Source organism: Colias croceus, chromosome 3 (assembly GCF_905220415.1).
Source record: "Colias croceus chromosome 3, ilColCroc2.1".
Classification (NCBI taxonomy): domain Eukaryota; kingdom Metazoa; phylum Arthropoda; class Insecta; order Lepidoptera; family Pieridae; genus Colias; species Colias croceus.
Window position 1 is genome coordinate 1,186,891 of NC_059539.1, and position 27,302 is coordinate 1,214,192.

A 27,302-nucleotide genomic window follows, 5' to 3' on the forward strand; every position below is an offset into this window, starting at 1 on the left:
GTCGGGGAGTAGCGACCCCGCGGGAACCGAGTGCTCCCGGGGGAGGCCCCTGTCTTCATCTCCGGCTTGCCTTCACCGGCCGGTCGGAGTGAAGCCTGACGAGGACAGGACCCCCACCTCTGGCTTGCCTTAACCGGCCGGCCAGAGTGGAGTCGCGAGAGCTTTTAGCTCGAAGGGTGGATGCGAAGCGTAAGTGGCGAGTGGGCACGTGATGCTGGACCCTCAGGGAGCGCGTGATCGTCGTTTAAAGTCCAGGGACGCCTCTCCACCCTTAGCTGCTCACAATATGTTGCCCCCTTGTCGCACTGTTGCAGCGACTTATTTCGGGGGCCCATACAGTGAGAGGGCGAGTCACCACCTGCCAACATATTTTTACTTTCTTTTAGTAGAAAGGCAGGTGCTATAGTTTCCAATAGTACCTAAATACCGGCCCATTTAACATCCCACTCCATAGCCCAGTTTATTTTGTTTTCCATATCTCGAAATAGTCCTACATCGGCCGCGGACTGCCTAGGTCTGTATCTCTATAGTGCAGTCATGGGCAGGCTGCGGCTGGTGTCCCACAACACAGTAAAGTTCTCTAAAGGGCCTCTGCGTGTTGGATCCGTGTCCCCACGTAAGCCTTCCAAAAGACCGGGTACCTTCCTTATGATGGTACCCGAGTATTATGGATGAGATACACATAATAATAATAAAAAATCTTTATTTGAATTCATACATTAATATGTTACAATAGATTGGGGTTCAGGCCCCCTTACTAGGTATAACCTGTATTAAGGGGGGGGGGAAAATTCAAAAAGGCGTCCAATAATTACGTGTTTTTTTTTGGGGGAACGGAGAAGAGCCATGTTTCACAAACATCACTCGTAGGATCGTAGTATCAGCAATCATCATCCTACATACATCGATTAATTTCTATTTTTTTTTTTCACCTTTTCCAAAAACACACGATGTTGTAGGTGTACATCGAGAATATTTTAGTTTAGGTAGGTACCTACCTACCTATAACCTACTCCGATAAAAATACAAAATAAATCGTGATAGTTCCGTGTTTTTATGCAGAAAAATATTTCTTTACTAATTCCTAATTTAGTATCTTTTTCAACTCTTTTATACAATTAAAATATAATTTTGAAGAGAGTCGGCCCGATTGAATCTCACGACTTTTCACCGAATATGAGTGGCAAAAAATCTATAAGAAACTGTTTCATACTTTATGTACTTACTTAGTTAATACGATTCATATTTTACAATAATATGTATATATTTTTTTTAATTTTCCTGCTATTTTACTTGTAAAAAACGCCTAAAGATAAGATTAATTTTGTCTTAACACTTTATCGGTTACATTACGTAATATATTATCTTTTTTTACTGATAAGTTTAGAAAATTATGGATAGGTATAAATGTGAATTGTGATAATATGTGTAATGTGTAAGTATGCAATTTTTTGATAGAAAAATGTATTATTTTAGAGTTCAGTTTATTCTCGTCATCATGCAAATAAACTTGATTATTGATTAAAAATAAGACTATTCAAATTTCAATAAGGCCGTAGGCACATAGGTACGTTTATAACTAGGTAGGTATTAGGTAAACCAGAACAACGCAACGGCCAGTTTTAAAAGTAACTAGCCCGGCGAGCCCGGCGGTTTCACCCGCATTGCTCCGCTCCTGTTGATCTTAGGTTGATGATAATATATTGCCTATAACCTTCCTCGATGTGCTATCTTACACTGAAAGTTTTTTTTTTTTTATCGGACCAGTAGTTCTTAGTAGATGAGCGCGTTCGAAAACAAACCTCTTCAGCTCTATAATATTAGTAGGTATATACCTACCTATGTATAGATGTAGATAGGTATGCATTTTATTGATAGAAAAATTTAGTGTTAGATTTTAGAATTCAGTTTACTCTCATCAGAATGCGAAAAAACATGAATCTTGATTAATATTCTATAAGGATTTAGACCGTGCTTAGGCCAGTTTTAAATGCGATTTCTTCTACACAACCCACTCATTATATACCTACCTACTGTATAGTAAAAGTTAATGACGCGATTCAATTCTTGAAAGTTTTTAAAGAATCAGCTTACAGTAGGCGTAATAGTATGAAACCCAAACACCGCAACAGAAACGGATGTTTTGACTGCTCATTTGATAAGCTATTTCACACTTCTAGTGGGATATGTTACGAATAGACGTTTTACGAATTAAACTATTTAAAAACAGCTCATACAGACTTTTAATTTTACGTATTTGAGAACACTTCGATAATTTTTCACAAATTTAAAATAACAACACACTGAACACTGTGTTCCCAACCTTTGATTGATTATTTTGAACTAGGGTAATTGCGCCAGTACGCGTCCACTTAGTGCAGTTGGAAAGTCTGAAGGAGAAAATAAAAATGTTCCAGAACAAATTTCAACGCAAAATTTATGTAACGTGTTCATTACATAGTCTATTTTAAGATTTACTTTCAATTGTGTTGGAAATATCATGTGGTTTTTATTTATCTAGACAAATAGCAGAATTTGGCGTTTTACCCAGTTCGCGTCCAAAAATGCCTTTTTGCGTCCACCCGTGGACCAGTTCGCGTCCACCAGCTTAGAAAAGGAATTAAGAATGTATTGGGTGATATTTTATCAGATAAATGCAAATAAAAATTAGATTTTAATAAATTATTTATTTACGAATACAGTTATTTAATAAAAACCGGCCAAATGCGAGTGGGACTCGCATACCGAGGGTTCCGTATTAACCTGTCTTTTTTTATATGTTTTAACTGTAAATGATTATTTTTTCAATGTTTCCCTTATTTGTGCTATAAGACGTTGCTTCGCACCAAACTTCAAGTGTCTGTGTTCACGTAAAGTACCCTGTAGGTTTTGATTCCCTTGCGAATGTCGAAATTTGCGAAAATTGGCAGCATAAACGGCTGTATCTTTTGATTGCTTTGGCTTATAAGTTTGATTTTTTCACTGCTTCAAGGGACCGTAGACTTGAGTATTCAAAATAAATTTCAGCTTTATACCTCTACGCGTTACTGAGAAAAAGGGTCTTGACAGAAAGACAGACCGGCAGACGGACATACAGACGGACGGATATCAAAGTGATCCTACAAGGATTCCGGTTTTTCCTTTCTAGGTTCGGAACTTCGGAACCCTAAAATCAACATTATTATTAATATAATTCACTGTGTAAGGAAACTGGAAAAACTTAATTATATTTATCTTCTCATCATTATTAGAACCAAAAATTAACAAAAAACAAAGTTACGTTATGTAAATAAATAATAATCAGTTCTATTAAGATTACCTACCTACCCTATTTTTTAGTTTCTAAAGAATTAAATTTCTCTTTTGTATATTATTTTCTTAACCACAGACTCTCATTCTCAAAAATACTAGTCTCATTCTTAGAACACCCATTTTAAAATGAAAAAATAGCATAAAAATTTGCTAATTTGAATGAAAATTTAAATTATCAACTTGTGGTCTTAGTCAAAAATTTACAATCTATTTTAAATTACATATTTTAACAAACAATTCATTGCTACGTAATGAAAAACAATGTGGACGCAATATGTTCTATTGTTATGCACTACAGGTATAGTTTGCGCCCACCGTGGACGCAAAATGGAAGTTGTACAAATTAGGTGTAGTAATTCGCGTCCACCTTATTTTAGCTATTAATTGTAAAAGAAATAAGCTTATTTATAATCCATACTATTCCATGTTTTGTTAGCAAAGCAAAGAAACAGTTACATATTCAAAAATTCACATTTAACAATAAGATGCTTACCGTCAAACGCGACCCTGCGCACTATTTTTTTCTCAAAATCCCGCGCGTTTTAGCTCTCTCGTTTAATAGCCAAAATTAAATATTTTTTTTAAATAGGATAGGCGGTGCGCAGGCATATTTTGAATATGTGTGCATGTCTCTTATACATTGAGGTATTATCGGAAATTTTTCTTATTACAATTTTACATAAAGTATACTTATTTTCGTGAATTTTCTAAAAGATATCCGCAAAATGGACGCGAATAGGCAGGTGGACGCGAACAGGCGCAATGACCCTAGGTAAATATCGAATCATATTTTTTTATTCCTGTATCTAGGTAGGTAGGTAGGTAACACAATATACAGATACATACAGTAAGGAAACTTCATACAAAATGTTTGAAATGGCTCCCCCCCCATCAAGCGTGTTTTCGAGGGTATTGCCCCTCAAAAAAACCTTAAAAAAATCTTGTTTAAAGTTATGTGCATAATTACGTAAATATTAGGGAAGAAAAAGATAGATATTATATGTAATTATTGTATTTTTATCGATACGTGGCGTCTCCACTTTGTCAAGCACTAAGCCTGTCAAACTATTTTCTTTTTCTTCTAAAAATAAAACGGGAAATATCAAAAAATTTTACATCAAACACGCCCACACATTTAATTTCCCATCGATATCAGTTTAGTTTTTTTATATATATGTATTATGCAACAGTTACAGAATAATCGCCTGTGCACACTTAACGATTACACCTGTATAGAACGTCCTATAGGCTATACTTATCTTCGATCCCAGACTGAACCAACCAATAACCATATCTGAAAAATCACATCCTACTAATATTATAAATACGAAAGTTTATGAGGATGGATGTATGTGTATGTTGGTTACACTTTCACGCAAACACTACTGATAACTGAAACAATAACAATGAAATTAAGTACACATATAGAGGGTAACTTGGATTAACACATAGGATAGGTTCCCGGAAATTCCACGGGAACGGGAAGTAGTTACGAGGGTTTTTCTTTGAAAACGCGGGCGAAGACACTGGCGGAAAGCTAGTTTAAAATAATTATACAATACAACACTACGAGCATTAAATGCAACTTCGTATTATAAAAAAACGTACACACATCAAACCGTTTACGATCTAAGTATTTATTTTTAATATCGGATTCCCACTTGCTCCAAATAAAATCCCAAACATTTCACGCAAACCGGATCTCGATACTGTATCATGTGCAATCATCCTTTGATCTGAAAATATTGACCGATATAGATGCGAAGAATAAACAAATATGTTATATTTAAAAGCTATTAATGCGACTATCCTTTTAATTAATCTGTTTGTCAGTTCTGATGACGGGGCAAAGGTCTTGTTTTATTTTATAAATCGACCGCGTGATCGTATCAATCTGTGCAGTGCAATTCGTTCTGTTTTTTTTTTAATTGTATAAACTTGGCTGTATGTTAAAAATACCTTTGCCATAAACATATTTTTTTTAAATTCATGTTTCTCATACCTAGTTTCAAAAAATCTTTCGTTTTTGTATATAGCCAGTAATTGACTAGCATTTAAAAAAAAACTCAATTTTTTAATTTTTATAAATAAATAGTTTCTTATAGCATTAAATAATTCATTCAAGATAGGAAGCTAGGTTCTGCTAATGGCATTGTTAGTGTTTTATGACCAACACTTACCAGGAAACTAATAAGACTAGTAATGATTTCCTTGAGAAGAAATAATTTAATTACAACAAAAACCTAAACCTTCCTGTGTACGTTATAAATACCTACGTAGTAGAAATGATTGTATTTTATAGTAGAAGTAGAATAAATTCCAATTTTGTTTACAATATTTATTTAAACAAGATCAATTAGGTATTTAATATTTTACGATCTGATTTTTTTTTCTTTCATTTATTTTTTTTTCTGTCTGGCGCGCGCGGACGTCTAGCATTCTAGTGATTATACAAGACATTGTATTTTCGATATTCGAATTTATTCGAAATTCCTATTGGTATTTCTACTAAATCGATAACTGTGAAACTGACTCAATCATTCCGTGATCATTCCGCAATCCGCCATTTTCATGTTTTTTTCAGATAGGTACATATATTCTTGGGTTGGGTAATTGTTGGTTGGGTAATAAGTAAGTAATCGTTTTTGCTATGGTAGATACTAGATAGGTATCATAAAATTAAATCTTAATATTTTTTAAAAGTTCTGTTTATATGTTCCTAAATAGCTTAACACATTTTCGTCGCATAATTCATTAAATATTTTAAATATAATTAATAATCAAAATTGTCGTCACCATCCTTCGTGTTATCTCAATCTTGACAGTCATGTGACGTGATAACGTGAGTCTAATTAGCTACATAATGTGCCATTTTCGTGATACCGTGATTAAATCATAATTATGTATATAGGTCAGGGTAAACGCGCGGTTTTAGGATAAAAAAGAGGGCCTTGCATTTAAAAGTAAAATAAATTACACGATATTTATTTGATCATTTAGTTGATTAAAAAATAATTGTTGAACAGATAATTAAAAATTAAAGTGCAAAAGTACCTAAACTGTTTAATTTCATAATTAAAATTCAAAAAGGCGTCCAATAATTACGTGTTTTTTTTTGGGGGAACGGAGAAGAGCCATGTTTCACAAACATCACTCGTAGGATCGTAGTATCAGCAATCATCATCCTACATACATCGATTAATTTCTATTTTTTTTTTTCACCTTTTCCAAAAACACACTATGTGTAGGTGTACATCGAGAATATTTTAGTTTAGGTACCTACCTACCTATAACCTACTCCGATAAAAATACAAAATAAATCGTGATAGTTCCGTGTTTTTATGCAGAAAAATGAATTTTCTTTACTAATTCCTAATTTAGTATCTTTTTCAACTCTTTTATACAAAATATAATTTTGAAGAGAGTCGGCCCGATCGAATCTCACGACTTTTCACCGAATATGAGTGGCAAAAAATCTATAAGAAACTGTTTCATACTTTATGTACTTAATACGATTCATATTTTAGAATAATTTATTTTTTTTTTAATTTTCCTGCTATTTTATTTGTAAAAAACGCCTAAAGATAAGATTAATTTTGTCTTAACACTTTATCGGTTACATTACGTAATATATTATCTTTTTTTACTGATAAGTTTAGAAAATTATGGATAGGTATAAATGTGAATTGTGATAATATGTGTAATGTGTAAGTATGCAATTTTTTTATAGAAAAATGTATTATTTAAGAGTTCAGTTTATTCTCGTCATCATGCGAATAAACTTGATTATTGATTAAAAATAAGACTATTCAAATTTCAATAAGGCCGTAGGCACATAGGTACGTTTATAACTAGGTATTAGGTAAACCAGAACAACGCAACGGCCAGTTTTAAAAGTAACTAGCCCGGCGAGCCCGGTTTCACCCGCATTGCTCCGCTCCTGTTGATTAGGTTGATGATATATTGCCTTTAGCCTTCCTCGATGTGCTATCTTACACTGAAAGTTTTTTTTTTTTATCGGACCAGTAGTTCTTAGTAGATGAGCGCGTTCGAAAACAAACAAACTCTTCAGCTCTATAATATTAGTACCTAGGTATATTATATACCTACCTAAGTATAGATGTAGATAGGTATGCATTTTATTGATAGAAAAATTTAGTTTTAGATTTTAGAATTCAGTTTACTCTCGTCAGAATGCGAAAAAACATGAATCTTGATTAATATTCTATAAGGATTTAGACCGTGCTTAGTCCAGTTTTCAAAAGCGATTTCTTCTACACAACCCACTCTTTATATACCTACATAGGTACTGTATAGTAAAAGTTTTTACGCGATTCAATTCTATCTTATTCTTGAAAGTTTTTAAAGAGATCAGCTTACAGTAGGCGTAGGCTAGTAGACAGTATGAAACCCAAACACCACAACAGAAACGGATGTTTTGACTGCTCATTTGATAAGCATTTCACACCTCTAGTGGGATATGTTACGAATAGACGTTTTACGAATTAAACTATTTAAAAACAGCTCATACAGACTTTTAATTTTACGTATTTGAGAACACTTCGATAATTTTTCACAAATTTAAAATAACAACACACTGAACACTGTGTTCCCAACCTTTGATTGATTATTTTGAACTAGGTAAATATCGAATCATATTTTTTTATTCCTGTATCTAGGTAGGTAGGTAGGTACCACAATATACAGATACATACAGTAAGGAAACTTCATACAAAATGTTCGAAATGGCTCCCCCCCCATCAAGCGTGTTTTCGAGGGTATTGAGGGGGATCGATAGTAGCGGGTGACACATCCACAGATTTTGAATGACAAAGATACATAGTATAGAAAAAAGTTTAAAGTGATGTCATTTCACATTAAATAAATATCGATTGTTTCAGTTTGTAGCCCTTTCAATAAATATATTTGTAAATACCGTATCTGACTACAAGTTAAAAAGAGACTATTTTTTACGCAATCTAGAAGAGCACGAAAATATAAAAAAAGGAAACCTTAAAAAAATCTTGTTTAAAGTTATGTGCATAACTACGTAAATATTAGGGAAGAAAAAGATAGATATTATATGTAATTATTGTATTTTTATCGATACGTGGCGTCTCCACTTTGTCAAGCACTAAGCCTGTCAAACTATTTTCTTTTTCTTCCTAAAACAAAAAGGTAGAGGTTCTATGCTCGTATAATAATAATTTTAATTTATTTTTGCATATTTTGTGTTTTTTTAATTTAATTTAATTTATCGTTTTAAAAATAATTTAGTAGGTATACCTACATACAAGTATTGTAAATTCTGGTTTAAAATAATTATTGAATAATATATGTATAATACAAATATCAAGCATTATAAATAATTTAGGTACCTACATTAAATAGCCTTCGCCGTCTATAACAAAACTAGATTTCGAAATATAGCACTGATAAAAATTAAAAACGTATTTACTTTTACAAGCTGTATTAATTCGGATTGTTTCTTCTTGTAAATTCATATTTAGGGTACACCATTTTTGTATTTTAACGGGTTTTAATCTCCAAATTACCACAAAATCAACTGTGAAAAAAAGCAAACAGAAATATACAGGCCGAATTGATAACCTTCTCCTTTATTTTTCAAGTCGGTTAAATATAAAAAAGTAACAGCCCTATAGCTATACGTCATAATTTCATGGGGGGGGCTTAGTTTCCTAACTGTATGTACGTAGTATATATCTGTCAACTGTGTAGGTACTAGGTACCTACATATTATTTAAAACAAAGTGTGTCATAGTGAAGCGACAATTATTTATCGATATTTTTGACATAAATGCTGGTCGTAAATGACACAAATACATAGATTAATCTTAACTATTCAATGATACCTAGTTAATTATTTCAAATTTTGCCATTATTATTAAAATATTAACAGCAAGTTACCAGTTCAATTGGTATTTAGAAAAATACTTAATTAAATTAAAAATTATTATAATTTGTTAACAAACGACCAAATAATGTAAACAAAGTACCTAGTATAAAATGTGTTAAATCATACGTTTTCAAGCTGGCAGTCACATGCTGCAACAGGTGTCTGAAATCGGAGTTAGAAACCTTATACTTACGTTACTATATAGTACCTATATACCTATCAAATGATTACCTTCCACAACGTTTACAGTACACGTAGTGATAAAACGATATCTGACGACCTCTCAAACATGCACACTCGTTGTAGACATAAATGATAATTTATAAAATGTTAAAAACCTACCTCTCGCCACATTCCCTTGGGTGACCGGCGCTCCGTTCACTTTGATACGTCTCCCGTCTGCAGTACATTTTAATAGCATATTTTTAATACGCACTCACGTGGTACCCATTCAAATAATTAGTTTCAATAATAATTGTTTATATTTTTATTATTAACACGCATTTACTACATAGTCTTTGACGCCAACCGATTGGTCGCTTACAGTGACGTCAAAGTCAATTTGAAACCATTCAAATCGACACAAAAACTAGTTATCTTGCAGTCTTTAAGTAATTTATATAGGTTATAACAATAAAATTGTTCACTGAACACAATTTTTTTTTAATATTTAATTTTTTATAAAAATAGCACAATGTTGTTTCGATAACTTGCACCACAAAAGCACATAAATCACTTTAGTTCTAATATCGCACAGAGAAGAGTCCGTTTCACACTACAATCCTAATCAGTCAACAGATTGAAACTGCGGCGAATCACGATTATGGACAACACCTGACAACACTATGTTTTGACAGCACAGAGTTTGACAGGATCACGTTCACAGTTCTTCTGTTCATTCTGTTCAAACGCAAACAAGTGTGAAGTTAGTCACAGTTTCTATACTAATAATTGCTGTGACTCGTGAGTTCTTTTTTTTATTAATTCACTCAGCTAGAGGATCAACTCTATATAAATAAATGCGTGCAGATGTTTTATGCCTCCTCCACACTACTCGCGAAGTTGAACGAGGTTAGACGAATAGAATAATGTAGAGAGGCACTTCGGCTTACTTCGTCCAACTTTACCTCGCCTCAGCCGACTTCCGTTTGTTGTCGGTTTTTGCGCCCGAGTCAAAGGGCACGAAGTTACCTGAAGTTCGTTCTGAATATGAACGTATGCGCTCCTCGCGAAGTTGAACGAGTGTGTAGTGTAGCACCGCGGACTTCAGTCAACTTCGGCCAAGTACTTCGCCGAGGAACTTCGCGAGTAGTGTGGAGCACAGATTAAGTATTAGTTACGTGTGGAGGAGGCATTAGAATGTTTAACATTTACTTGAATTGAGTTAATTTTATAACGAAACGGACACCACGATATTCTGAATTTATTTATTTTTTATATAATAGCAACATTTTGATAATAAAAGCATGGATCAATATTGAAAATGTTACCACATAATAGAAATTTGCCTAAATTATATCCATATTTAACTTTGATATCAATAGGCATTGTGTTATCAACAATACTGAAAGTTTTAATTATTTCCTCTGATATGAATGAGGAAATTACAACATGGTTCCATTGTATAAAAATACCTTTTATAGTTTATTTATACAATTAATGCATACGCATGTGGTGTTTACATACCTAAAATTGTACACTTAGTTATAAGAATATTTTTGAAATATAAACACCCAAATTTAACAGCATGAAGTTAGTTCTAGGTAGTATGAAAATTGATAACTACTCTCATCATTTTTATTCATCGCGCCAAAAGAAGTATAACTTCAAAAAATGTTGTGTGGTTTTATGAAACCACAGTAAAAGTGAAACTTTTTTTCACACTATAGACATTTAACTAAAAATTATCGTATTTGTACGATAATTATCGTACGTATCGTGCGTCACGCGACATGCGCTACACAGACCAAAAAGTTTGAGACGATGTAATAAAAGTTTCACTTTAAAAAACATCTGCTACTTATTTGTAAATAATGGATACATATTTATGTACTTACCTATTTTATGAAATTAGTTTAACTTACGAAAGAATCATAAAAACCATAGACCTCCACTTAATACTTACTACATAATAAATTCCTATTATTCCCGAAATTTTGTTTTCAAGCGTTCCTCAGACGACAATTTTTATTTGATAGATGAGTACTTTGTTGGTTCAAAAAAAAAAGAAATAATAATTTATAGGGAAATTTTATATTGAAGTATGGCAACTCGTAGGTACTGCATACTCAGCGTCGCGCCAAACGCTGACAACGCCATTTTGAATAAATTTGGTGATTCGTGAAGGAACGCGTCGCTTATTTTCACTTGTGACTCTAAATTAAAAGGAAAATGGGGAAAGATAAAAAAACAGAAACAAGCGAAGCATCGAGTGAAGAAGAATATGTTGTGGAAAAAGTATTAAATAAAAGGACTGTGAAGGGGAAGGTTAGTATGTTTATTAGCCGGAATATTTTTCTGTTCGACCCCAAATCCCAAAATTCATAATGAAAATTCTCTTTTCTACCTTTTTTCTGCTAAAACATTTTGCTAAAAACCTCAGTTCCTGTATAAGGATTGAGAAACATTAAACCCATGAAATAGACTCATCTGGAGAAGAACACAGAAAGAGATTTCATTTCATGGTTTATATTTTTTTTTGGTAATATTACATTGTTTGCCATGCTTCATTAGAAAACACATATAAAATATTCTCTATAAAAGATAAATGTATATCATCTGAGTTATAATGAGAAATAAGCTACTGTGTAACCTAATTATTAGAAACTAGCAGTGTCCCGTGGTTTTACCACTGATTCGCTCCTATCAGTCTTATTGTGATGATGTACGCCTACCGCCTTCGGGGTAAATGGGCTAACAGTGTAAGAATTTTTCTGAAGAGACACAACACAATATTACAATGAATCTATATGTACTAATAATATTATAAAGCTGAAGAGTATGTTTGTTTCTTTGAACGCGCTAATCTCAGGAACAATTGGTCCGATTTGAAAATAGTTTTCGGTTTTAGATAGCTCATTTATTGAGAATGGCTATAGGCTATTTATCATCACGCTATGACCAACATGAGCGGAGCAATGTGGGTAAAACCGCTAGCATACAATACACCTTAAAGTGGGTGTGCCTTAAACCTTGATGAAATTAAAAACATTTTAGTAATCATTATCTTTATGGAATGGTCCACATAAAACTGTTCTAGATAATTTTTTATATCTTAATCATTTAAATGTGACATTCAAATGAGTTTGTCACTTATTCTAGAATTCTTTCAAAGAATCAATGCTTTAAAGGACATTTGAATAAATACTCCAACGTGAAAGTAAACCTGCTAAAATAAATCTATGTAGTTGCATTAACAAAGGGGACCTCTGTAGAGTCTATATTTTTATATAGAGATTTTACCTAATATATTCATATAGTCTAAGAATATTGGTGTCAGCGTGATGATATAGCCTATAGCCTTCCTCGCTAAATCAGCTAACTAAGACCGAAATAATTTTTCAAATCTGACAAGTAGTTCCATAGATCAGCGCTTTCAAACAAACAAACTCTTCAGCTTTATAATATTAGTATAGAAGTATAGATTAAAGAGATCTCTTCTTAATTTTCCTTTTCATATTTTTGTTGGCGCATTGTTTTAACATATTTATACCTAAATGTAATGCACCATTACCATGAAATAGGTAATCCTTCTGGTTTTTCGGGTTGTCTGGCAGAAATAGCTTACAGCGATAAGAGCCCCCTCTGTACATATTATAATTTATAACATATATCACTCTTACTTTATAATGCTGAATTTTGTGTGCACGTAAGATGTAATAATATTATATTATATCTCTATCACCTCAAGAAAAGGGATTACTGACTCAGCATGAAAATGTTCTATTGGAAAAGGCCTTTCAGCTAAATTTGGTGATATTTACTTTATTTATTTATTTATAACACTTTATTACACAAACAAATTATGACAAAAATATAATATGAATCGGTGGTAAATGTTAAAAATATGATGTTTCCAAAGTGCTTCTCGAAGAAGTCTAATTGAATAAATAAATTTTTGAGTTTGAGTTTGAATAACTACATTACAAAAAGAAAGGCAATGTTTGCACAAGAAGTGGCCTTATATTTATTACCTGTACAGAGTGTGGGGTAATGAAGGGCTAAGCTGGAAGCTGGAGATATAGGATGTTGGGGCAAATGCATACATTTTGATAAAATATTTGTTATCAGGTACAATACCTACTGAAATGGAAGGGCTACAAGGAGGAGGAGAGCACCTGGGAGCCGGAAGAGAATCTCGACTGCGAAGAGCTGATCAAGGCCTTCGAAGATAGTCGCAAGGAGAAGGAAAAAGAGGTACAGTATGTGTAGAAATAAAAATGTTAACTAATAACTTGAATATTAATTAGTTTGGCACACAATTTACAGGGTATATTTAATTTCCAATGTCGGGGAATGCTAATGTATTATAATTTATAAAATATAGATTATAATTATAATATTATAGATTATAATTATAATATTATATATTATTTATTTATAATTTATATTTATAAATAGTGTTGTAATATGGGTGGAAATGCATTTAAATAAATAATATTTTAATTATAATCTGTAACTGTATAAAAAATAAATAAATTATGATTTCACCTTTGTTTTAAAATGAGTTTCTGGCTCTCTTACTAAGTATAAGCTGTCTTAAGAAAGCCAGTGTTACTAGCTGGGACTGGCTGTCTGCGCTTAGGAAAATCTACAAAAAAATAAAGTTTTCAAATGACTGGTGGTATTCTGTGTTTAATTGTCTGTCACATAAAAGCCTTGTATCACCTAAGAGCTAGCGCACACAAGCAACTTAAGTCTCCGCTATTACTATTTTGTCACTATTTTGTCTCTCCCATCAACTCTATGGAGAGTTGCGTCGCTACGTGCGCGCACTTTCATACTAGCCCATAGGTGGGAGAGACAAAATAGTTGCGGAGACAAAGTTGCTCGTGTGCGCTAGCTCTTAGATGACGATTTTGTGACACCTTTTTGTATTTCAAACTGTTGTATTTCATGTGTCGCAGTTGCCCCGTGAGCATATTTCTGTAGAATGTGTTTATCTGGTACATAAGCTACATCACTGCCCAGTATTACAAAAATCCCCTCTATCGTTATTCCTTCGCGTTTCCCTTTTTAGACTATTTCAATTTTACCACTTTACCAAAAGAATTAACAAATAATCTTACAGCAGAAGAGCAAAAAGACAGAAGAACGCGGTAAGAAACGACCGCGCGAGTCCAGCGAGGACTCCAGTGTGCGCAAGGGGCGAGCTACTAGCGTGTCATCCGCTGATGATTCTAAGAAAGAGAAGAAAGATGATAAGGCCAAGTCCGGCTTTGATAGGGGACTGAAAGCTGAGAAGATTATTGGTGAGATAATGTACTATATAATGTATCTGTGTGGATTTTTGAATTGGCTTTGGCCCGCGATTTCACTCGCGTTCGAATTGTATATCTATATCATTCTCGAATACACCTAAACACTAAATAAGGTATAAAATGTGAGATTGGATTGGATATTGTGATGGGTCATAATCATTTTAATATTTTTGCCAATAATTTTTATAGTAGTTGTGTACGGTGCAACCATACAGAGCGAAACATCATCGTTTTTTTGTTTGTCACATCATTTTCATATTCATATGAACTAAAGTTACGCAATTTGTAGGACAATATGTCTGTTGAATTATATAAACATTAACTAAGTGAAAACAAAAAAATCAGCTTGTTAGTAATCATTTATGATGACCTCGTTATCGATACACTTTGGAAAGGGGGACTCTTTGAACCAACCATAGATTTTGTAGGACAAATATTTTTTCGAATAATTTAGGTAATTATCTTGAGATTGAACCAAAAAAAAAATTCAGTTAGTAATAAATATTTGAGAACCATCAAATCAAAAATTTGTATCCTTGTTATCTCTGTTAGCTACCACAATCGAGACTTTCGTACACGAAATTATTGGGCGTCTCATCAAAATAAAGCTACAAACGGAAAATTAGCTTGATAGAAGTCACTTGCAAAAATGGGCGATGTATCCTGAACTATTAGCAGCTTAGTTTTAATTATAGCAGCAGCATCCCCAGGTGTACGAACCGTACAATTTGCTAAAACTCAAAATTTGGTTCATGCTGGATGAGATTGTAGACTATGTTACTTGAGATATACATTAATAAGTAGCTAGTGTTTATTCAGACAAAATTTTATCAAAATATGTTTTTTTTGAATTTTCATTTTTCTGCCTCCTTTCATATGTAATACTGAAATAATTTAGCAATAAACTTCATAGTAAAGCCGCGTATAAATTAAGCGCGGCAAACCATCGAACATAGGCGCGCGCGGCGGCCGCGCACTATGTAGACGGGATCGGCGCGCGCGGCGACGCGAACATTGCCGCGCTCGAACGTGCCGCGGGGCGATCCGCTCTCTGTCGGTTTTTGAGACCGCATCAAAGGAGCTTCAGGCGTTCGCTCGCGCGCCGTGTGGACGGTTTGTAGTTTTGGTGATTCGGCTCGCGCGGCATATACGTAAAAATGGACAACGAAAAGTGCCGTTTACTAATACAATTGTATGGCGCTAATGAATTTTTGTGGAACCACAAATCCTCCCAATACCACAATAAATCGCTGAGGAATGATGCGTGGGTAGAAATCAGTAAGAAAATAGATATACCTATTCCTGACTTGAAATAGAAAATTCTACACTTTTGGCGTCCTACAGAAGAGATGTTCGTGATGGATCGCCTGCCGCGCGCGGCAACTACGTTCAACTTAAAATATATCTACATATTGGCTCGCGCAGCAAATGAACGTCAACTCTGGTCGAACATTGGTGCGCGCGGCTGCCGCGCTTAATTTATACGCACCTTTAGTCGTTTGTAATAGCAAAGTAGATAATAATGAACTGTAACATATTCCAGGCGCATCGGACGCGACCGGTGAGCTGATGTTCCTCATCAAGTGGGCCGACTCCGACGAGGCTGAGCTTGTTCCCGCCAAGGTTGCTAACGTCAAGTGCCCACAACAGGTAAATTGTATTTTTTACTAGCGGTCCGCCCCGGCTTCGCCCGTGGTACATATTCACGTTTTCTCTACATAAGAACTATCCTCGAACTTCAAGGAATATTATAAAAAAAGAATTAACAAAATCGGTTAAGCCGTTCTCAAGTTATGCGCCTACCAACACATTTTGGGATTCATCTAGCTAGCCCGCGGCTTTGCCCGCTTTGTTTAAATCCTAATAAATTATACACTAAAACCTTCCTCTTGAATCACTCTAACTATTAAAAAAAAACGCATCAATATCAGTTGCGTAGTTTTAAAGATTTAAGCATACATAGGGACAGAGAAAGCGACTATGTTTTATACTATGTAGTGATTTATAATGAGGCTATCTTACGAAAACGAGAAGATATCTAATGCAATAGCAAATTGTATGCATATTCTACATCTATCTGATTCAACAGATATTGTCCTGTCTTCGCGCAAATTTTATCAAACATGTGAAGTTTACATGGCCTTAGTTATGTTATCGCATTTTATCAATTTGATTGCGCAAATTTCTTGAATTTTTCTCAGATCAGGTCCTACTCCTTAAAATAAGGAACACATAGAATTATCATAATCGGTGCCGCCGTTCAGGCGTGTTGCTCTCTTAATTTTTATAAAATAGGTATAATTGATATGTTTTTCTGTTTATTTAATACTTTATTAGGTCTAGGATGGACTATTGGCCAACCTAAACCCTTTCAAGATAAATCTTGTTTCCCAATTTGAGCAACGTACAACTACCGCATCCGATCGATCGCGGGGTCATCCACGCAGGCCTTCACAGGCCTCGGGGTAACTGTTCGGGGCGACGGCCCCTTTCAGTGGTGGCAACGCCACCTGCAACTACAGGCGGGGCACTGGGTGGGACCTAATGGTCCGAGGTGTCGTGTCCGGGAGGTGTCCTGCTGCAGTGCGATCGAGCCCGCGTGGTATCGCGGGCGATCTGCTAGCTGCTGCAGGGAGGAATGTCCGTGGGTGAAGCCACCCGCCACTTAGCGAGGTCGAGCCCGCCGGCAAAGTGCCGGGGGGCGCCCATCAGCCAGCGGCGAGGAAGCGGTCGTGTCCTAGGAGACTAGGTCACGTGGTAGGCCTCTTATGTCCGGCGGTCTCCGATGGTATGGCGCGATGCCCTGCAAATGCTGGGATCGCGCTCCGTCGGCGCGCGCGAACATAGAGGAACTCAGGCGACGAACGAAGTCGTCCAGGCTCTCCATGCGCAGGTCCCTGGAGATGACCTGATTCCGTACGAAGCGTGGTGCTCCGGAGATGGTGCGGAGCGCTAGCGACTGCTGCGCTCGCAGCGACTTGCGGTCCGTCTCGCTGGTCAGCGCGAACCACGCAGGGGCCGCATAGGTGAGTCGCGTGCGAACGTAGGCCTTGTAAATGCACAGCTTCGTACGGAGAGGCAGGTGAGACGCCAGCATGGGGCGGAGTATGTTCCGCACGGCGCGCGTCTGGGCAACCATGTTCTTCACATGGGGCCGCATCGAGAGTGTCTTGTCAATGGTCACACCAAGGTACTTGGCCGTCGGTGACCATTCGACGTTCTCGCCCATGAGAGACACCGGGGGCGGCAGAAGGCGCGCCCGCCCGATGGAAATCGCCTGAGTTTTCCCCACGTTGACCTTGAGTCTCCAGTCCTCCAGCCATGAGGGAAGTGCATCCAGTGCTCGCTGCATCTTTACCGATGCATGCTTGGCGTTCAGCGAGGTGGTAATAAACGCAGCGTCGTCGGCATACAACGCTAGGATGGCTCCGCCAGCGACTGGAATGTCGTCCGTGTATCTGCTATAGCAGACGGGCTACAGGCAGCTTCCCTGGGGCACACCGGCTCGGATGGGGCGCTCTGTGGACAGAGCATTTTCAACCGCCACTTGAAAACGTCTGTCTTGCAGGAAGGTGGCCACAGTCTTAACTACTCGACGCGGAGTAGTAGACGTGGACAGCTTGTAGATGAGTCCGGTGTGCCATACGCGGTCGAACGCTTTCTCCATATCGAGGAATACTGCAACCGATTGTTCTCGCTTGTTGTAGGCGGCAGCGAGGTGGTGCAGTACTCTCGCCACTTGTAGAGTGGTGGAGTGTTCGGCGCGGAAACCGAACTGTTCGTCGCGTGGCTGAAGGTGGGGCGTAATGTGCAGCAGCAGTAGCTTCTCGAAGACTTTCGAGGTTGACGACAGAAGGGTGATGGGACGGTAGCTCTCGGGTAGCAAGATATTTTTACCTTGTTTGGGAAGTAGGATGACTCGGCCGAGCTTCCACGGAGATGGAAAGTGCCCGGTACGGAGGATTCCGTTAAAGAGCCGCGTCAGCGTCGCGATGGCTCGCGGAGGAAAGTGACGCAGGGCTTCATTGGTGACTCGGTCCGGACCGGGGGCTTTGCGTAGTTTAGTTCGTCGAATCATCCTTTGGACTCGTCCAGGAGAGAACACGACGGGGTCTTCTGTCGGTGGTATCGGCGGTTCGAAGTAATCCTTCACCTGTCGCTCGATGGTCTCTACGTGCTGCACATTCGCGGTCGGATTAGGCGTAAACTGCGTCTCCAGGAAGTCTGCAAAAATCTCCGCTCGGTCCTCGGCGCGGTAACGTGGGGTTCCGTCACCGGCCATGAGGGGTCTAATCGGAGGGGGCTTCCTTGAGAGCTGGCGGCAAAGGCGGTGCATGCCGGACCAGTCATCGCCGGCTCGCTCGATGGCTGTGTGCCAAGATTCGACTGCTACCGTTTCCAGTGCGTCCGAAATCTTGGCTGCCAGAGCGTTCAACCGCGTCTTCATGGTCGGGCATCGCAGATTTTGCCATAATCTTCGCAGCTTCCTCTTCTCCTCTAACATCGCTTGTATGTAGGCGGGGAGCTGGGGTTTCTTGCGAGTGGATGCAGCGTCGAGTCTGGACTCGCGAAGCGCATTGGACAAGACTGCGCTGAAGTCCGTGGCGAGTCGGTCGACGTCTGCAGGGCTCTCGACTCTAAAGGACGGAGAATGTTCAGCCATGTGTTCGGCGAAGATTCTCCAGTCCTGGCGATGTTTCGGAGAAGGCAGTGATGTTGTCATCGGAGACAGTGTCAGCGTCATGAGGACGGCTTGGTGGTCGGAAATGAGGTGATCATCCAGGACGTCAAGCGACGGTGCGGCGACGAGGCCACGAGCAACTGCTATGTCGATGACGTCCGGAGTATGGGCTGCACAGTACGGGTAGTGCGTTGGGGCCTCTGGTCCTACCACTTCGTAGCCGTGGCGGTCTGCGTCGTCAAGGAGGCGTCTGCCGTCCGGGCTTACGGTGTTGGAGTTCCAGGCCGTGTGTTTCGCATTGAAGTCGCCAGCGAGGATCGTGGGCAGCGGCGAGTCCAGCAAGGTTCGGACATCAGCCACTGCGAGTCGATTCTGCGGCGGCTTGTAAAAAGCGAACACACGAGTGGGCTGGCGGTCTACACAGATTTCTACGCCGAGGGCGTACGACGACTGTAACTGAGGTACTGGAAGTAGTTGGTGAATGACATTCCGACGGACCAGGACTGCTAATCCCCTGTAAGCAGTCCCGATCGGCGAGGTGTGGTCCTCCCGATAGACATAGTATCCGGAAACCTTCAACTTGTCTACCGGTCGGAGGTGTGTTTCGTTAACCAGGCCGATATCCACTTGACGTTGACAGAGCAAGGTTTTGAAGAGACGGGCTTTTTGCGCTGAGAGCCCGTCGGCGTTCCAAAATGCGATGCGGAGCTCAGACATAAGAGGCGCAGAGCTCCGCGATGCAGCCCAAGATCAGCGGTATTGGGTCACGCTGTTCTTGGATAGCCACCAGCACCTGATTAAGAGTGCTGATAACCTTAGTCAGTCTGGGGTCCAGCGGCATCACACGCTTCGCCTTCGTCCCCTGTATGGGGGCGGCGACCACGGAGGGCTTGGACTTCTTGCTACGCTGCGTAGGCTGCGGCGCAACTGGTGGTGCAGAGCGCGGCCTAGAGGTAGATGCTGCCGGCAGAGCAGTAGGCGGTGCAGTGGTTGGTGGTGCAGTGGCTGGCGCTGCCAAAAGTGGCGCCGTAGGCTGTGCTGCTGGCGGCCGCGTTTGGGTGCGTTTGCCACGCTTACGGCGGCGTTTAGTCGTCGGCCCTGGCTGGTTGGCGGCAGCCATGAGCGAGCCAGGTGCATCGGCTTCAGTTGCGGGCACGCATCGATCGCGGGGTCATCCACGCAGGCCTTCACAGGCCTCGGGGTAACTGTTCGGGGCGACGGCTCCTTTCAGTGGTGGCAACGCCGCCTGCAACTACAGGCGGGGCACTGGGTGGGACCTAATGGTCCGAGGTGTCGTGTCCGGGAGGTGTCCTGCTGCAGTGCGATCGAGCCCGCGTGGTATCGCGGGCGATCTGCTAGCTGCTGCAGGGAGGAATGTCCGTGGGTGAAGCCACCCGCCACTTAGCGAGGTCGAGCCCGCCGGCAAAGTGCCGGGGGGCGCCCATCAGCCAGCGGCGAGGAAGCGGTCGTGTCCTAGGAGACTAGGTCACGTGGTAGGCCTCTTATGTCCGGCGGTCTCCGATGGTATGGCGCGATGCCCTGCAAATGCTGGGATCGCGCTCCGTCGGCGCGCGCGAACATAGAGGAACTCAGGCGACGAACGAAGTCGTCCAGGCTCTCCATGCGCAGGTCCCTGGAGATGACCTGATTCCGTACGAAGCGTGGTGCTCCGGAGATGGTGCGGAGCGCTAGCGACTGCTGCGCTCGCAGCGACTTGCGGTCCGTCTCGCTGGTCAGCGCGAACCACGCAGGGGCCGCATAGGTGAGTCGCGTGCGAACGTAGGCCTTGTAAATGCACAGCTTCGTACGGAGAGGCAGGTGAGACGCCAGCATGGGGCGGAGTATGTTCCGCACGGCGCGCGTCTGGGCAACCACGTTCTTCACATGGGGCCGCATCGAGAGTGTCTTGTCAATGGTCACACCAAGGTACTTGGCCGTCGGTGACCATTCGACGTTCTCGCCCATGAGAGACACCGGGGGCGGCAGAAGGCGCGCCCGCCCGATGGAAATCGCCTGAGTTTTCCCCACGTTGACCTTGAGTCTCCAGTCCTCCAGCCATGAGGGAAGTGCATCCAGTGCTCGCTGCATCTTTACCGATGCATGCTTGGCGTTCAGCGAGGTGGTAATAAACGCAGCGTCGTCGGCATACAACGCTAGGATGGCTCCGCCAGCGACTGGAATGTCGTCCGTGTATCTGCTATAGCAGACGGGCGACAGGCAGCTTCCCTGGGGCACACCGGCTCGGATGGGGCGCTCTGTGGACAGAGCATTTTCAACCGCCACTTGAAAACGTCTGTCTTGCAGGAAGGTGGCCACAGTCTTAACTACTCGACGCGGAGTAGTAGACGTGGACAGCTTGTAGATGAGTCCGGTGTGCCATACGCGGTCGAACGCTTTCTCCATATCGAGGAATACTGCAACCGATTGTTCTCGCTTGTTGTAGGCGGCAGCGAGGTGGTGCAGTACTCTCGCCACTTGTAGAGTGGTGGAGTGTTCGGCGCGGAAACCGAACTGTTCGTCGCGTGGCTGAAGGTGGGGCGTAATGTGCAGCAGCAGTAGCTTCTCGAAGACTTTCGAGGTTGACGACAGAAGGGTGATGGGACGGTAGCTCTCGGGTAGCAAGATATTTTTACCTTGTTTGGGAAGTAGGATGACTCGGCCGAGCTTCCACGGAGATGGAAAGTGCCCGGTACGGAGGATTCCGTTAAAGAGCCGCGTCAGCGTCGCGATGGCTCGCGGAGGAAGGTGACGCAGGGCTTCATTGGTGACTCGGTCCGGACCGGGGGCTTTGCGTAGTTTAGTTCGTCGAATCATCCTTTGGACTCGTCCAGGAGAGAACACGACGGGGTCTTCTGTCGGTGGTATCGGCGGTTCGAAGTAATCCTTCACCTGTCGCTCGATGGTCTCTACGTGCTGCACATTCGCGGTCGGATTAGGCGTAAACTGCGTCTCCAGGAAGTCTGCAAAAATCTCCGCTCGGTCCTCGGCGCGGTAACGTGGGGTTCCGTCACCGGCCATGAGGGGTCTAATCGGAGGGGGCTTCCTTGAGAGCTGGCGGCAAAGGCGGTGCATGCCGGACCAGTCATCGCCGGCTCGCTCGATGGCGGTGTGCCAAGATTCGACTGCTACCGTTTCCAGTGCGTCCGAAATCTTGGCTGCCAGAGCGTTCAACCGCGTCTTCATGGTCGGGCATCGCAGATTTTGCCATAATCTTCGCAGCTTCCTCTTCTCCTCTAACATCGCTTGTATGTAGGCAGGGAGCTGGGGTTTCTTGCGAGTGGATGCAGCGTCGAGTCTGGACTCGCGAAGCGCATTGGACAAGACTGCGCTGAAGTCCGTGGCGAGTCGGTCGACGTCTGCAGGGCTCTCGACTCTAAAGGACGGAGAATGTTCAGCCATGTGTTCGGCGAAGATTCTCCAGTCCTGGCGATGTTTCGGAGAAGGCAGTGATGTTGTCATCGGAGACAGTGTCAGCGTCATGAGGACGGCTTGGTGGTCGGAAATGAGGTGATCATCCAGGACGTCAAGCGACGGTGCGGCGACGAGGCCACGAGCAACTGCTATGTCGATGACGTCCGGAGTATGGGCTGCACAGTACGGGTAGTGCGTTGGGGCCTCTGGTCCTACCACTTCGTAGCCGTGGCGGTCTGCGTCGTCAAGGAGGCGTCTGCCGTCCGGGCTTACGGTGTTGGAGTTCCAGGCCGTGTGTTTCGCATTGAAGTCGCCAGCGAGGATCGTGGGCAGCGGCGAGTCCAGCAAGGTTCGGACATCAGCCACTGCGAGTCGATTCTGCGGCGGCTTGTAAAAAGCGAACACACGAGTGGGCTGGCGGTCTACACAGATTTCTACGCCGAGGGCGTACGACGACTGTAACTGAGGTACTGGAAGTAGTTGGTGAATGACATTCCGACGGACCAGGACTGCTAATCCCCTATAAGCAGTCCCGATCGGCGAGGTGTGGTCCTCCCGATAGACATAGTATCCGGAAACCTTCAACTTGTCTACCGGTCGGAGGTGTGTTTCGTTAACCAGGCCGATATCCACTTGACGTTGACAGAGCAAGGTTTTGAAGAGACGGGCTTTTTGCGCTGAGAGCCCGTCGGCGTTCCAAAATGCGATGCGGAGCTCAGACATAAGAGGCGCAGAGCTCCGCGATGCAGCCCAAGATCAGCGGTATTGGGTCACGCTGTTCTTGGATAGCCACCAGCACCTGATTAAGAGTGCTGATAACCTTAGTCAGTCTGGGGTCCAGCGGCATCACACGCTTCGCCTTCGTCCCCTGTATGGGGGCGGCGACCACGGAGGGCTTGGACTTCTTGCTACGCTGCGTAGGCTGCGGCGCAACTGGTGGTGCAGAGCGCGGCCTAGAGGTAGATGCTGCCGGCAGAGCAGTAGGCGGTGCAGTGGTTGGTGGTGCAGTGGCTGGCGCTGCCAAAAGTGGCGCCGTAGGCTGTGCTGCTGGCGGCCGCGTTTGGGTGCGTTTGCCACGCTTACGGCGGCGTTTAGTCGTCGGCCCTGGCTGGTTGGCGGCAGCCATGAGCGAGCCAGGTGCATCGGCTTCAGTTGCGGGCACGCGCGCACTTGTAGCAGTGCGCGCGACGGTGCCCGCTCGGCGGTTGCGCGTCTCCTTCCGGAATATCGGACAGGTCGCGTTATTTGCCGTATGGGCGCCGCCGCAGTTGGCGCACGTTGGTGGTTCCTCGCGCGGACGCTGGCATTCCTTTGCAGAGTGGTTCTCACCGCAACGCACACAGGCTATTGGCCGGTGGCAGTTTTGGGAGGAATGCCTAAATTGCTGGCATCGATGGCATTGCGCTGGCCCCTTTCTGCCGCGCCATGCCTCAATTGTGATCCCAGGCATACAGAGCAGTTCGCTCACCTCATAAATGCCTGGGATGAGGTCCGGAGTCCGCTGCAGTTGCGCGAACATCAGACAGCCCGGCCTACCTGGACGAGCGGGGATTGCACGCACGTGTTCCGGAGTAAACCCGAGCTCGCGCAGCTCTGTCTCCACTAGTGCCGGTTCTGTGTTAGCCGGCAGACCACGGATCGCTACTTTCACGCTTCTCTCAGCGGGCAGCGAGTAGCAGAACCAAGAGATTCCGGTGTTGCTCTCCAGCTGCGTAAGATAGCGCTGGATGAGTCGGAACTCCTGGTCTGTCTTTGGTATAAAACGGACACCCTTGCCAAATGGACGTCCGTTAGGAGTGTGCCCAAGGACCTTTTTTAGCTCCCTAAAGTGGGTCGGCCAGTCGGGCAGTGTCTCCACTATGAGAGGGGGGTAGCGGTTGGGCTGTTTGGTAGGTGGCGCGGCGCTTGCAGTGCCGGCAGCAGCAGAGGGGGAGGCAGAGGCTGCAGTGACGGTCGCAGTCGTATTAATGTTAGCGTTAGTCGCGGCGGGAGCGACGGCAGCGGAGCAGGTGGAGGGTGAGAGCGCTGGGGATTTTTGGGACGCGGCCATGCTCGCGTATGTCGGGCCGGTTGTCCCAATCTCCATAGGAGAGCCCGATGACATCGTCGGCATGTTCAGAGGAGGAGGCGGGGACGCTGTGAGAGTTTTCTCTCCTACTCTATGGGGAGGGGAGGGAAAGCGTCCCACAGGAATACCCGGTAAGGGGGCTGGGAAGCGCGGAGTACGTGGCAGTGGTGCCTGTGCGGCGCGCTTCAAAGTGCCCGGCGTTAGTGTGGCGGCGCTAGCCGGGGCCTGTTGACGACTCGGTGTGAGTGAGCGAGTAATTGAGGATACGGATTCGGTGGATTGGGCCGGCGATAACGTCAGTGGACTCGCCAGGAATGATTCATCGCCGGCTCCTGACTGAGGTTCCGACACCAACACAGGACGCCGGCCAGCTGCTGTTGAGCGGGCCACAATTGCGGCCTGGCCGGATGCGGCAATGGCGTCCAGGCCCATTTCAAGTGCGGCAACCGACCGACTATAGACCCTGCGGCCCAGTGCGCGCGGACGGGTCGCGCGTCGCTGCGGCAGCGGCGGCACGCTCGGCGGCGGCATGATTGCAGGATGTATTTATTTACATCTGGCCGCAATAAAAATTTTAATAACTCAGAAATAAACAAGTTATTTATGAATTATCAAATTATTCAATTAATTAATTGATTTTAATTAATCAATTAATTAATTATTTATTGATCAGCGAGCAGAACGCTGAGAACGAGACCAAACGACCAAGAACAAAGAACCAACAAATTCCTGAAAAGCAAAGGCCACTACTACACCGCGGGCACGCATAAAATCAATTTTACTTGTGTAATAAAAAAAAAAACTTCGCTAGTGCGATCTACGTCCGTACAATATACAAGTAGCGCCATCTAGTGATGCGCTTATCTCAGGAACTACTTGACCAATTTCAATGTTTCATTGTTGGATATGTAAGAGATGGGGTGGGCCAATTGCGAACGTGGGGCTTACCGCTAGTCGCAAATATGCAAAATTCTCTGTTAACTTTGTTTTTAGTTTTTACTTTTCATATTAAGGCTTATAAGCAGCTGTACATCGATTGTTTTACATAAAAATAACCAAAAAATATAGGACATGATGGACAACTAATAAAAAATGAGCACTGCACGCACTATAATAATTCATTACATTGAAAAACGCTAGTAGTTGCGCCATTTGACAATTTTATTAATGACTTCATAATTCTTATACTAACTATAACCGCTCATATTTCAACGGTTAAAAGCTATTGTTAACGTTAGATAACTGACAGAATTTAAATACAAAATAAGATGTCATTTGACTTGCGATTTTGATAACTATTCTAAAAAAGGGTGGTGCAAGCCATTCACTGTAAAATTCACCAATACTGTTAAATTTGACATTAATCTTAACTATACCAAAAATATGGTCAAACCAAGCCTTAATAAATTGACAAGTATCATTTATTATGGATTATTTGGTTCCAGGTGATCGCGTTCTACGAGGAGCGGCTGACGTGGCACAACCCGTCGGAGTCGGAATGACTGACGGCCCGGGCCTGTTGAAGCCTCCAACATGCCGAACTGTGTTGTGTGTCCTTAGTGATAGTGGTAGTGCGGTGACATGGTCAAGTTTTTAGTGTTAAAATGACTTATATTAGTGAATACTGTAATGTGGAAGATTATGCTTCTATATGGTAAATATTATTTTTATGATATCTTTAATTTAGTTGTAGCAATTCTACTTAAATCCTCAGTGGATCTGTCTCAGTCATGAATAAAACTTTTTTTTTGTGCTTATCGTTCAATTAATCTATGGTCACCAAAGGTTGTAAATTCTTTCGATTTTATTTATATGACTTCCTTACTTTATAGATGTGTATCTGTTAAACTCCAGGCACAAACATGTTTGTTGTGTTCCATAATGAATTGATAGGATAGAAAATTTAAATGTGTTTGTCTAGAACAAATAATGAAATTTTAAATGTATATATTTGTGGACGTAATTCCAATTACCACTTAATACTATTTTAGTTAGTTGTTGTATTGTGTTGATCTATAATAATTTTATATAAAATCCGTTTGTTTGAATCTTGAGGATATTTTAATTTATTCTCTTTAAAAAAATCTAATAAAAGAGTTACTACTTTAGAAGTTTTGAATTTTCTTTTAAATAGATTTTTAATGTATAAAAATTTAACCATGCCACCTGTGGAAGCTATCCAGTATCAACATATTATGCTTAACACTTTAATGTATTTACCTTTAAGATGAAAGGAGTTTTTCCACAAGTGTTATTTGGATAATTCTGAGGAGTGTTGACTCAAGGAATGATACTTGTATCAATTATTATAATAAAACAACATTTATTTTGAAAAAGTGTTTTATTTCTACATCCACTGAGATCTTAACCTGTACAAAAATGTGAACTTAAATCTAATACTTATTTGATGTATTGAGAAAACAATTTTGTAGT

General features: G+C 41.7%; 2 protein-coding genes across 5 annotated transcripts in view; one reads left to right on the forward strand and one right to left on the reverse strand.

Annotated features, from left to right (window-relative positions):
• LOC123706274 (nuclear factor of activated T-cells 5) overlaps nucleotides 1–10,081 on the reverse strand; it is a 107,752-nt gene extending 97,671 nt beyond the window's left edge. The window contains exon 1 of one of the 3 annotated variants that reach the window (XM_045655459.1): nucleotides 9,572–10,081. In XM_045655459.1, coding sequence (XP_045511415.1) covers nucleotides 9,572–9,650 — 79 coding nt within the window. In that variant the 5' untranslated portion in view covers nucleotides 9,651–10,081. The remainder of the gene's footprint in view (nucleotides 1–9,571) is intronic. The other 2 variants (XM_045655461.1, XM_045655462.1) reach the window with 2 other exon arrangements.
• Nucleotides 10,082–11,507: 1,426 nt separating this feature from the next.
• Nucleotides 11,508–27,205, forward strand: LOC123706094 (chromobox protein homolog 5-like). 2 transcript variants are annotated; one of them, XM_045655239.1, is made up of 5 exons: nucleotides 11,508–11,716; nucleotides 13,520–13,645; nucleotides 14,523–14,700; nucleotides 16,253–16,359; nucleotides 26,315–27,205. In XM_045655239.1, exons 1-5 carry the CDS (start codon nucleotides 11,621–11,623, stop codon nucleotides 26,369–26,371), a joined length of 564 nt encoding a protein of 187 aa, XP_045511195.1. In that variant the 5' UTR covers nucleotides 11,508–11,620; the 3' UTR covers nucleotides 26,372–27,205. The 2 variants fall into 2 exon arrangements, with proteins under 2 accessions (XP_045511195.1, XP_045511193.1); XM_045655237.1 differs by having other exon boundaries at nucleotides 11,509–11,716; nucleotides 14,520–14,700.
• The last annotated feature ends 97 nt before the right edge of the window (nucleotides 27,206–27,302 follow it).

What these genes read in the sequence shown, in the direction of transcription:
- LOC123706094 (XM_045655237.1), top strand. Translation starts at nt 11,621, where the DNA reads ATGGGGAAAGATAAAAAAACAGAAACAAGCGAAGCATCGAGTGAAGAA. An exon ending in GCAAGGAGAAGGAAAAAGAG is followed by an intron (nt 13,646 to 14,519) that starts GTACAGTATGTG and finishes ATAATCTTACAG; the next exon opens with CAGAAGAGCAAAAAGACAGA. An exon ending in ACGTCAAGTGCCCACAACAG is followed by an intron (nt 16,360 to 26,314) that starts GTAAATTGTATT and finishes ATTTGGTTCCAG; the next exon opens with GTGATCGCGTTCTACGAGGA.